This window comes from Zea mays, chromosome 9, assembly GCF_902167145.1.
Source record: "Zea mays cultivar B73 chromosome 9, Zm-B73-REFERENCE-NAM-5.0, whole genome shotgun sequence".
In the NCBI taxonomy this organism is placed as follows: domain Eukaryota; kingdom Viridiplantae; phylum Streptophyta; class Magnoliopsida; order Poales; family Poaceae; genus Zea; species Zea mays.
This window is the reverse complement of record NC_050104.1, coordinates 67,100,242-67,112,334: the sequence shown is the minus strand read 5'-3', so window position 1 is coordinate 67,112,334 and position 12,093 is coordinate 67,100,242. Positions and strand designations below refer to the sequence as shown.

Sequence of the window (12,093 nt, the reverse complement as noted above, 5' to 3'; positions counted from 1 at the left end):
GGGCTGGACGCGCTTCCCAGGGATGATCCCGTGGAAGGGCGCAGCGCCTGCCCGGACGGAGGACAGATCGATGCGCAGGAGCCTGAGGGTCTCGGCGTAGATGATGTTGAGGCAGCTGCCCCATCCATCAGGACCTTGGTGAGCCTGACGTCGCCGACGATGGGGTCGACGACGAGCGGGTATTTCCCCGGGCTCGGCACGTGGTCGGGGTGGTCAGCTTGGTCAAAGGTGATGGGCTTGTCGGACCAGTCTAGGTAGACTGGCGCCGCCACCTTCGCCGAGCAGACCTCCCGGCGCTCTTGCTTGCGATGCCGAGCCGAGGCATTCGCCGCATGCCCACCGTAGATCATGAAGCAGTCACGGACCTCGGGGAACTCTCCTGCTTGGTGATCTTCCTTCTTGTCATCGTCGCTGGCCCTGCCACCCTCCGCGGGTGGCCCGGCCCTGTGGAAGTGGCGCCGAAGCATGACGCACTCCTCGAGGGTGTGCTTGACGGGCCCCTGATGATAGGGGCACGGCTCCTTGAGCATCTTGTCGAAGAGGTTAGCACCTCCGGGAGGCTTCCGAGGGTTCTTGTACTCGGCGGCGGCGACAAGGTCCGCGTCGGCGGCGTCGCGTTTCGATTGCGACTTCTTCTTGCCTTTCTTCTTGGCGCCGCGCGGAGTAGACGCCTCGGGAGCCTCTTCCGATGGGCGGCCCTAGGGCTGCTTGTCCTTTTGGAAGATAGCCTCGACCGCCTCCTGGCCAGAGGCGAACTTGGTGGCGATGTCCATCAGCTCGCTCGCCCTGGTGGGGGTCTTGCGACCCAACTTACTCACCAGGTCGCGGCAGGTGGTGCCGGCGAGGAACGCGCCGATGACATCCAAGTCGGTGATGTTGGGCAGCTCGGTGCGCTGCTTCGAGAATCGCCGGATGTAGTCCCGAAGAGACTCTCCCGGCTGTTGCCGGCAGCTTCAGAGGTCCCAGGAATTCCCGGGGCGCACGTACGTGCCCTGGAAATTGCCGGCGAAGGCCTGGACCAAGTCATCCCAGTTGGAGATCTGCCCCGGAGGCAGGTGCTCCAACCAGGCGCGAGCAGTGTCAGAGAGGAACAGGGGGAGGTTGCGGATGATGAGGTTGTCGTCGTCCGTTCCACCCAGTTGACAGGCCAGGCGGTAGTCCGCGAGCCACAGTTCCGGTCTCGTTTCCCCCGAGTACTTTGTGATAGTAGTCGGGGGTCAGAACCGGGTCGGGAACGGCGCCCGTCGGATGGCCCGACTGAAGGCCTGCGGACCGGGTGGTTCGGGCGAGGGACTCCGATCCTCCCCGCTGTCGTAGCGTCCCCCACGCCTGGGGTGGTAGCCTCGGCGCACCCTTTCGTCGAGGTGGGCCCGACGGTCGCGACGATGGTGCTCGTTGCCGAGGTGGCCCGGGGCCGCAGGCGCGGTGTTGCGCGTGCGCCCGGTGTAGACCGAGGCTTCCCGCATGAATCGGGAAGTCGCGGCATGAGGTTCCGAGGGGTATCCCTGCCTTCGGGAGGCAGTGCTCTCGGCCCATCGGGCCGCAGCGCCTTCCAGGAGATTCTTGAGCTCTCCCTGGATTCGCCGACCCTCGGTGGTTGATGGCTCCGGCATCGCGCGGAGGAGCATCGCTGCGGCTGCCAGGTTCTGACCGACCCCGCTGGATGCGGGTAGTGGCCTGACCATGACGTCGTTGGCGACGCGGTGCTGGAAACCCTGGGGCAGGTGACGTATTTCTCCGGTCGGGGGTTGGCTCGCCCATACCTGCCCGACGTCCCGGCGGTTCGACTCAAGCGCTCCTGCTCCCTCGTCGAGCCTGGCCTGCGCCCCGCGGACTTGCTCGAGCTGTGGGTCGTGACCCCCCGCCGGAACGGGGACCACAGCTAGCTCCCGCGGGATGTCAGCGCGAGGCACCGGCCTAGGGAGATCACCGTCCTCCGGCATGCCGAGATGGTTGCCTTCGGAGGGATCTCCTAGCTCGACGTGGAAACATTCGCGGCTTGGGCCGTAGTCCTCGTCGTCAAGGCTGCGGCTACCGTCGGAACAGTCGGAGAGGCAGTAGTCACATGCGGCCATAAAGTCCCGCATGGCACTGGGGTTGCCAAATCCAGAGAAATCCCAACAGATGCTGGGATCGTCATCTTCCTCGGACCCAGAGGGCCCGTAGGTCGAGACGTCCGTCAGCCGGTCCCAAGGTGACCGCATACGAAACCCCAGAGGGGTTGCACTCGCCTCAACGAGAGCGCCCGCCAAAGCAAGGTCGCTAGGCGGGTTGAGGCCGAGTCGAAATGACGTAAGATGGGAATCAGTCAGTACCTTTTGGTCGACGAGGAGCGACATGGTCACGTCGGGGACTGATTGCACCGTCGTCTCGGGTTCGAGGGCGACGTCCCGCAAGCTCTCCGCGAGCGCGCTGGCGTCGTCCACTTGTTCGGGAGTGGTGTGTCGCGGGGGGACGGCGCTCGCCTTCGTCTCAAACGTGAGGTCGACGCCCGACGCGCCCCCCGTTGGGGCGCTGGGGACGTCGATTCGCTCGACTGCCGATGAAGCGCGACCTCCCGCTTGGCCTTGGTTGCCCTGCCTCCTCCTTCGTTGGCGGGGGAGAGGACAGGGCGAGCTCGAATGTTGTTCTTCCACCATGCGGGGAAGATGTCGTCGATTCCGCCGCCGGCGGGCGGGTTGTCGGCCGCCATTGTCGTTGTCGCGCGGCGGTGGAAGGAGTATCATGTCGTAGCTGCCGTCGAAGGACATGAACTCGAGACTCCCGAAACGGAGCACCGTCCCGGGCCGGAGAGGTTGCTGGAGACTGCCCATCTGGAGCTTGACGGGAAGCTGTTCGTCAGCACGCAGAAGGCCCCTACCTGGCGCGCCAACTGTCGGCGTTTCGAGACCGGGGGGTCCCTAAGCCGACGAGTGAGTGTGCCGCGTGCCCCAGCCCAGATGGGTCGAGCGCGTGGGCGAGCGCGAAGGGGGAAAGCGAGGTGGCCGGAGACGGGCGTGAGAGAGGTGGAAATCCCGCGGCCTTCGTGTTTGTCCCGCGCCCAGGTCGGGTGCGCTTGTAGTAGGGGGGTTACAAGCGTCCACGCGGGTGAGGGAAGCGAGCGGCCCCAAGAGAGCGCCTGTCCCGTCCTCGTCCCCGCGCGGCCAACCTTCTCTAAGAAGGCCCTGGTCCTTGCTTTTATAGGCGCAAGGAGAGGATCCAGGTGTACAATGGGGGTGTAGCAGAGTGCTACGTGTCTAGCGGAGGGAGAGCTAGCGCCCTAAGTACATGCCAATGTGGCAGCCGGAGAGATCTTGGCACCCTGCTGGCGTGATGTCGTGGCTGTCGGAGGAGCAACGGAGCCTGGCGGGGGGACAGCTGTTGGAGCGGTCGAGTCCTTGCTGACGTCCCCCTACTTCCGTAAGGGAGCTGAGAGACGCCGTCGTCACAGGGCTTGCGGGGCGCCATCATTGCCTATCTGGCGGAGTTAGCCAGATGGGACACCGGTCTTGTTCTCTGCGGCCCGAGTCGGCTCGGGGCAGGGTGATGATGGCGTTTCCTGTTGACGTGGCGGGCCTGTGCCCTAGGCTGGGCGTCGTGGAGGCTCCTCCGAAGCCGGGGTCGAGTCTGTCTTCTGTGGCCGAGGCCGAGTCCGAGCCCCTGGGTCGGGCGAGGCGGAGGTCGTTCGGCAGAGGCCAGGGCGGAGTCCGAGCCCTGGGGTCGGGCGGAGCGGAGTTCGCCGTCTTCCGGGGCTTAGCCCGAGTCCGAGCCCTGGGTCGGGCGGAGCGGAGTTCGCCGTCTTCCGGGGCTTAGCCCGAGTCCGAGCCCTGGGTCGTGCGGAGCGGAGTTCGCCGTCTTCCGGGGCTGAGCCCGAGTCCGAGCCCTGGGTCGGGCGGAGCGGAGTTCGCCGTCTTCCAGGGCTTAGCCCGAGTCCGAGCCCTGGGTCGGGCGGAGCGGAGTTCGCCGTCTTCCGGGGCTTAGCCCGAGTCCGAGCCCTGGGTCGGGCGGAGCGGAGTTTCCCATGGCGCCTTTGGCAGGGCCTGACGGCCTGTCAGTCTCACTCTGTCAAGTGGTACTGCAGTCGTAGTGGCGCAGGCGGCGCTGTCCTTCTGTCAGACCGGTCAGTGGAGCGGCGAAGTGACGGCGGTCACTTCGGCTCTGCCGGGGGGGGCGCGTCAGGATAAAGGTGTCAGGCCACCTTTGCGTTAAATGCTCCTGCGACTCGGTCAGTCGGCGCGGCGATATAGTCAGGGTTGCTTCTTAGCGAAGGCAAGGCCTCGGGCGAGCCGGAGATGTGTCCTCCGTTAAAGGGGGGCCTCGGGCGAGACGGGAATCCCTTGGGGTCGGCTGCCCTTGCCCGAGGCTAGGCTCGGGCGAGGCGTGATCGAGTCGCTCGTATGGACTGATCCCTGACTTAATCGCACCCATCAGGCCTCTGCAGCTTTATGCTGATGGGGGTTACCAGCTGAGAATTAGGCGTCTTGAGGGTACCCCTAATTATGGTCCCCGACAGGAGTTGTTCGGTTCGGTGTCTCCGGAAAGCTTAGCCCGAGATACATTGGATCGTTTGCTATCTTGGCCCGGGTGGGCAACTTGGCTTATCGCTTGCAATTGCCGGATTCCATGGCAGGGGTACACCCGGTATTTCATGTCTCTATGTTGAGGAAGTTCTTGCGGGATCCGGATCATCAGATCGAAATGGAACCAATTGCTGTGCAGCAGGATCTGACTCTAGAGTGCCGTCCGGTGCGCATCTTGGAATCCTCGGAGCGTGTTTTGAGGAAGAGATCAATTAAGTATGTCAAGGTCTTATGGTCTAATCAGTCTGAGCGCGAGGCTACTGGGAACTTGAGGAGCTGATGCGGCAGAAATATCTCGAACTTTTCGTTGTGTGTGAGTGTTGTTGATTCTTTAACCTTTTCTTTTGTCGTTCCGATAGAAGCGTCAGAATTCGAGGTCGAATTCTTTTTAAGGGGGGGGGGCAGAGTGTGATACCTAGTTTGCAAAGAAGAGAAGTTGGAGTTTATTCTTTCTTTGTTTTTTTTGTTTGTTTCTCTTTCCGGTAGTGCGCTTTAGGGGTTTGGAATTTTAGGAAGCATTCACCAGAATAACAATAGAATGGTTGGTCGGGAGTTGTCGTGCAAGCGAGTTGGGCCATGAATCTCAATCCGGCCCACTAGCCTCCCCCTAACCCTAGCCGCCCTCCCCCCTTTTTCTCCCCTTGGGATTGCAGCCACCCCTCCCCTCTCCCATCTCCTTCTTCCTCAAACCCTTGCAGCCACCACCACACAAAAACCCTAGCCGCCCCCCCCCCCCCCCCCCCCATTCCCCCCCTCTCCAAGGTGCAGCCCTCCCGCTTGGTTCTCCGTCGTGTGGCTGCGAGCTCTCAATTGGAGTTTGGAGGGAGAAAGAAGGAAGGAGGAAGGGAAGAACCCAAGGTGAATTTGTGATTATCTTTTGTTGTTTATGTGCTGCAATCAAATTGATTATGTGTTTATCTATGCAAATCGGTAGAGGTGCTGTCCAGAAATTTTGTGGGTGAGCGAACAGCAGTAGTTCTACTGATTTCTGGGAATTTTCATGGGTTAATTAGTGGGAATCAGTGAGAGAATCATGTAGATCTTTGTCATATCTTTCCAACGAGTACTTATGCGCTCCATTCAAAGTTATATTTTAGGAGATATCTTTGTTTGAATCCGGGTATGTTGCTGTCCAAAAAAAAACAGATTTTCAGGTGGGCGAACAGCAGTAGTATTAGCAGTTTCTGTGAATTTTTCGTGGGTAATTAGTGATAATCAGTATGAGAATCATGTAGAGATTTGTCTTACCTTTCCAATGAGTACTTATGCGCTCGATTCGGAATTATATTTTAAAAGATATTGCTGTTTGAATCCGGGTATGTTGCTGCCAAAAAAACAGATTGCAGGGTTCATCTTGTGGACTGTTTTGGGCTAATTAGATGTTGGAATTTAATTATAAATTGTATACAAAACTTGTGGGGAATTTTATGTAGATGCCTTTGGAGGTTTTGTTTGTTACCACTGCTGTCATAATTTTAAAGTTATGAAATTGTTAAGCAGCGCCACTGCAGTTTGGTGGGTGTGGGGAGAGTTGTTACCCGCGGCGGGGTTTGAAATTGTGCGTAGGTGCGGCGTCGTTTATGAGCATTGTTATGTGAAATTGGTGCACTAAGTTGTGTGTCAAAAACAGGTGGTGGACTTCCGGATCATACTTAGGGATTTGTCCAAACTTCCGGTGAAGGCAAGTAAAATAGTCATGGTTATTTCCATCAGTCGATTAAAGTGTCTTATACTTGATTATATTTGTGCTATTTGTGTTCCTATTAATATTCCTAATTGGGTACCATCGTTTGAAGATATTCATGTTTTATTGATTACATATGTTGAGGTTGTGGTTTGATCATGTTACCCAAGTTGTTTATTATTTGGAATGGGTGGAAGTATATGTTTAGCACATTTTATTTGGTAAGGACTCATGTTGTGGACATGCATAATGCATTCATCATTCATTGCATGGAAGTTTCGTCGCAATCTTATGGTCCGACCGTACCGGTACAATGAGCGTCATATGTTGCCCGAGAAGGGGTATGATGCAGCTTCATATCCTTAGTGGTATGAAGGCAGAAGTCATTACTGCGTCTGAAGCCATGTGCATTAATGGGTGAAGTGTGGAACCTACTATGGTGATGTGGATAGTGTAGATCTTTACCTTGTTATTCATCTTGGAACTAAGTATTGGTTACTTGTTTACTTGCTGCAAATTAATATTCCAGAAGGAAGTTGTGAACTACGTGGTTGTTTAAGCACAGTTTGTTTACATTGTCCAGTTGTTGTTTGCTCTTTTTACTTGCTGAGATGTGTCATCTCACTCTTGCATTGTCTGATGCAGGCACATGATCTTTGCTTTGGGAAAAGAAGGATGTAGCAGCACGGCCACAACACCTTTAAATAAAGGAACCACTGCTTAATAATGATGTTAAACAGGGATGGTCTAGTCTAGGGGATTAATATGTTCTAGCCTTTCATGGTAGTTGAACTGATTTTGGGTGGGCTGAGTTACCTATCTTTTATTTGGTCACGAATGTTCATTACTACCTTTGCATTTTGATTATACTATATGAATTATCTTTCTTTTATATTCTATATAAACTCTATGTTTCCCTCGTTATGCTTCTTTCAAGGGAGGTGCTGCCGGATTTTTGCAATACTTTCTTTCTCTATTTCTTTTCTTATGTTGTATAGGTTTTATGGGAAGGGTATTTGGTAACATTCATTGTGTGGGAGCAGTGGGGTGTTACAGAAGAGCCACTCAGTAAAGCCTCGTCTAGCGATAGAGCGAGAGGCCGATAGGATCTTAATCATGCCTCATGGAGATTGGTAAGTGTAATATATTAACTTGTCTCATATAAGAATTATGTGCATTGTTAATGTTTTTTGTGTAATGTAGGAATTGGGAGGATTGGTCGTTTGACGGCAAGCGACACAACACCCAGGTTAACCTTATGTTGGGTTCTCTTTGCCGCCTTCACTACCCTAGTCTAGTGAAGGTGTGAGACGAAGATAGTGTGGAGGAGGTGCCCGTCAGTAACTGGGACGAGTACAAGTTAAAAAAGGAACGGGGCCGCACTGACAGACACGGACTGGTGCGGCATGACTTTTGGGTATGAACATTATTTTGTATTTGTATTCAATTTGTTCTATGACCTATAACCTTGTATTTGTTCTATGCTTATAACCTTGTATTTTTATTCTATGACTTATAACCTTGTATTTGTATTATTTATGTTGTAGCTTCATTATCGGTTACCTGACGTCGAGGAGTACATGGGGCACGCTGAACGTTTGTTCCAAAACAATGCAAAGAAGCTGGTGAAGGATGCCATATACTATGCGAGAATTCAGGCTACAAATATGTATTTTCAAAATCATCCAGAAGAAGAAGGCCCCTTGAACAAAAAGGAAGGATCCTCAAAGAATTATTTGACTGAGGACCAATACCATGTGGTTAGCATTCAATTTGTTTCTACTTTTGTTAATTGTTGTGATTGATATAATATGTAACCTTGTGGGTGCAAATGATGATTCCATGGATGGCGCGCGTGCCTAATGCGTACTATGCTTGGTGCCGACACTAGGCTTCTGAAGGCTTCCAAAAGGCATTGGTGCATCACATGGCATGTTGAGGCACCAATCCTAACCACAAGTTTGGCGGCGATGACATGCTCCGAAAAGCTAAAAGAACGGTAAATAAGTTTGGTCTAGCTATGTCAATTACCAAATAGTATGATTTCTTATGAACGTTTTTGTTTATACAGGAAGCTATGTGTTGCCAAAATCCTAGTGACATTGAGGTGTACAAGGAGGGCCACAAAGGACCAGACCCTAATAACCCTGACCAGCTCTGCAGCCAGACGGCCACGGATCGACTGGTGAGTTTTGGCCCAAAATTATAAACGTTCGAAGTATAGAAATTTCTACATTTTTAAATTTATGAATGATGTATAGGAGGTATATGGGGAGGAGATGGTTTGGCATCATGGCCCCGACTTCGACTGGAGACATGAACCAATGGATCCCTCGGTGGAGTACACAAGTGGTGGGGAAAAGTGCATGGACGGTTAGCTCTGACTTGTGAAATTACATGGTTGATACTAAATCGATCATGCACAAATCATAATTTTCAAATCACTTGTGGATACACACTCTTTGACGGATTCATTGACTCGTCGTCAGTTAAATCTCAGAGGATGGATTTGTCTTCCCGTAGCTCGTGCTCTCGTCGACCAAACAAGCAGGAGTTGGAGATTATGAGGTTGTGTGAGGAGATGAGAAAACAATGGGAATTTATGCAGGTTTTTATGCAACATAACCTAGCAATATATCCGGTAAGTATAGATGATGTGAACTCTAAATTCTTATATTTCAATACAATATCTTCAAAAGTAACACATATGTTCAACGGTCAATGCAGCAAAAGGGCATGACACCAAACATTCCTCAGTCGCCACAATGGAGCATGTTTGCATCCACACTAGCTCTGGTATGTTAATCTTAGCAAATTTTGTTATAACATTTTCTAAACAAGCATTTTATCTAGTTAATGTATTAGCAAAACATGAACCATATCTAAACTTAGTCAAATATCCATTAAATAGGGACCAGGGACTCAACAGTTCATCACCCCCCACACACATATACCTGCACTTGGGGATAGGGTATGTTTGACAACTCTCGATGATTTTGTACATTTGTATACTTAACTTGTTGATATTTGCATTTAATTTGTTAATATTTGCATTCTTGCATAGGCTACGCCTGAAGCGGGTGGGACTGGGTCTGAACCCGTGGGAACTGGATTTGTGGAGTCCCTCTCCGCGTACCGTCCTCTTGGTGGCGGTAGCGGCCAAAGCTCAAACCATCTAAGTGGTGGTTATCCCTGAGTATGGTGAGCTGTATTGGAGATGTGAACTTGTGGCCGTATTAGTTTCTTTGCTTTTGTTCGTTTTAAAGTTGTTTCGTAACTTGTGGTTTCAAATGGTTATGTGAACTTGTGGTTTGAAATGGTTATGTGAATTTGTGGTTTTAAATGGTTATGTGAGTTGTATTGGAGACATGAGAAGTTTGTGATGTGTGTGTTGGTTATGTGCTTGTAATGTGAAGTTTGTTAGCTCAATGTGATGTTTTTGAGATATATGTGATGTTTGTGAGCTGTGTTGGTGATATGTTTTGTATATGTGTTATTGTGCAAAAATTGGATGAGAAATTGATGCTAAAATGGTGGTGGTTTGTAGCAGGAAAGGTTAATTCCCGTCGGTTTGACCATAGTTGATGGGGATAACATTAATATTTTACATGGGCTAGCTGACGGGAATTATACGACGGACGGGGATAAAGACAATAATTTACATGGTCCAGAATACGTTCGACGGGAATTTGCGTGGTCGATGGGAATTAATTAATTCCCATGGGCTACAGTAAGCTGACGGGAATTAACTAAACCCCGTCCGGTATTCCCGTCGGCTGGGTACCGACGAGAATTAGTTATTCCCATTTGTATAAGGCTAATGTAACACCGAGGTGTTACTCAATGTTTCTACTCTACACCCACACCTTTAGCCTAATATCACATGTGGTTTAGTTAAGCCCAAGATAACCAACCAAATGGTCAGCAAGTGTTTATTATCCTAAGATGCCTACCTTAACCTTATGGTGCATATAACAGAGAGAAAAGTTTCTAAAACCTTAAGTCTATTCACATGGGACATAAATAACAAACCAGAAATCAAGTAAAAAGACAATGAGGATAACATTTTCATGAGTTGGGCTAATTATACAAGTTGAAGATTGCCAAAATATCTACTAAAGAAAGTAAGGAAGTTTCCCCGAAATGAATCTGAAATAGCCCCAAATTGGATACTCAACTAGGGAACCCAAAGGGGGAATCAACATTTTCTCTAAGTCTTTTCAACCTGTTTTCAAAGATCAACCGTGTTCACGTAGCTCCTAAACTCAAAACCAAATGGTCTGATGGACAAAGTGGCGCCTAAATACCTCACACACACCCTGGTGAAGTTTGAAACCACACCAAAACCATTTGACACGCTTTGGCCTAGTTTTTGTCGTGACTCGAGCTGAGTGACAGACCCGACTTGACACAAGCTTTTCTCCTCACCCTAAGAATATATACGCTCGGGACTCACATAGAAAAGATAGGATTTGGAGCAGGGTAGAGACCTTACACATGATCTTTCCCAAGATACACACGTTAGGACAACTAAACATGCACTTGGACATGGGTAGAAGCAAACCTCCATGTGTTTGACCTCGACTAGCACTCAGGAATGCGCTCTAACAGTGCCCGTGCACGCCGCGAGCTTTGGTTGGCTCGATCGCGCGTTTAGCCCTGCGCCTGTGCCGACGACTTCGCCTATAAGAAGCCCCAGCCCCTCGGCTTTGCCCTTCTGCACGCCTCACGCCCTTGCCAACGACTGAACGTTGGTCGCTAGGAAACCGAGCGCAGCACCGCCCGCAAGCTCACCAAAGCCTCGGCCACCGTAGCTCGGCCATCGTAGCCTATCTCCGCCCAGTCTAGTTTCATAGCCAGCTTGCCCAGAGGCTAGTGAAGCTTCCAAACACTAAGATCGAGCATCACTTCGCCGGAGATGCCGAGTCACCTCACCGGACTTCTTTCACCCACCGGTTCCCGTGGTCCAGGTAATCTAGCCACCCGTTCATCGATTCCTTGCACATACACACTCCTTGCCAGTCAGTAAAGCTCCCTGTGTGGTCCAATTGAACTCTACAACCGTGGTTTGCCTGGTACAGACACTGCCGACGAGCTCCACCGCCTGAGTCCGTGGCCAGACCCACTCTGGCCACCACTGACGCCGACTCAAAAATCGACGTGACCGCCAGAGACTCCCCAAGCTCACCCGACCCTCACCGGTGCTCTACCATCACCAGTAAGCCGCTCCGCCGTCTCTTTTGCTGCGATTATTGTTTACCCTAGCCGACGACCGCGGGTTAAAGGTTGGATAAGTTCAGGGGTTAAGTGTAAAGACCTAGACTCAGATGAATAGTGTACCAGGGACCAATTCATAAGGGAAAAGAGGAAAGAAAACTAGGGACTCGTCTAGAAGTATGTTTTCCTTTTCCTTTTCGAAAATCTAATTTAATTAATTAGCAGAAAACTTTAAAATGCATAACTTGAACAAAATTTGCCCAAATTTAGTCAAACCAATTTTGTTAGATTTTGGACAAGGTAAACTTTAGAATAAAAATAGATAACCCATTAGTCCAGTATTGTTCTGGAAGCTTGGATTTTTATTAAGATATCAAGTAATATGCAAAAATAGAATTAAAATTAGTAGAACTATAGTACTGTGGCTGAGAAATTTTTAGTAGATAACGACTCAACAGTAGAGTCATACAAAAATATTATGCACCATAGTTTTCACATTTAAGTAGAGATTGTAAGGAAAATGGACCCCGGGCCATTTAGCTCAAAAGGTTTCGGTGTTTGATGATCAACATAACCTGTGGACTAATATGTTTGCTAGTGTTTGTATTTATAGTTCATAGGATACGAAGAGGA

General features: G+C 51.0%; 1 protein-coding gene and 1 long non-coding RNA gene across 2 annotated transcripts; both read left to right on the top strand.

Annotated features, from left to right (window-relative positions):
* Positions 1–6,934: 6,934 nt before the first annotated feature.
* On the top strand, positions 6,935–8,242 carry LOC109942451 (uncharacterized). Its single transcript, XR_002265303.3, has 4 exons — positions 6,935–7,376; positions 7,447–7,660; positions 7,791–8,003; positions 8,135–8,242. It is a non-coding gene; the product is annotated as an uncharacterized lncRNA (long non-coding RNA).
* A 267-nt stretch (positions 8,243–8,509) lies between these two features.
* LOC109942437 (uncharacterized) lies at positions 8,510–9,472 on the top strand. The gene is made up of 5 exons (XM_020544445.2): positions 8,510–8,616; positions 8,744–8,884; positions 8,971–9,039; positions 9,155–9,214; positions 9,308–9,472. The coding sequence occupies exons 1-5, from the start codon at positions 8,512–8,514 to the stop codon at positions 9,437–9,439; spliced, it is 507 nt and encodes a 168-aa protein (XP_020400034.1). The 5' UTR covers positions 8,510–8,511; the 3' UTR covers positions 9,440–9,472.
* Positions 9,473–12,093: the final 2,621 nt, after the last annotated feature.

Bases quoted from the DNA above. Each gene is read 5' to 3' on its own strand.
- LOC109942437 (XM_020544445.2), top strand. From the start codon at position 8,512: ATGGGGAGGAGATGGTTTGGCATCATGGCCCCGACTTCGACTGGAGAC. The intron at 9,040-9,154 runs GTATGTTAATCT...TCCATTAAATAG, and splicing joins TTGCATCCACACTAGCTCTG to GGACCAGGGACTCAACAGTT. The intron at 9,215-9,307 runs GTATGTTTGACA...ATTCTTGCATAG, and splicing joins TACCTGCACTTGGGGATAGG to GCTACGCCTGAAGCGGGTGG.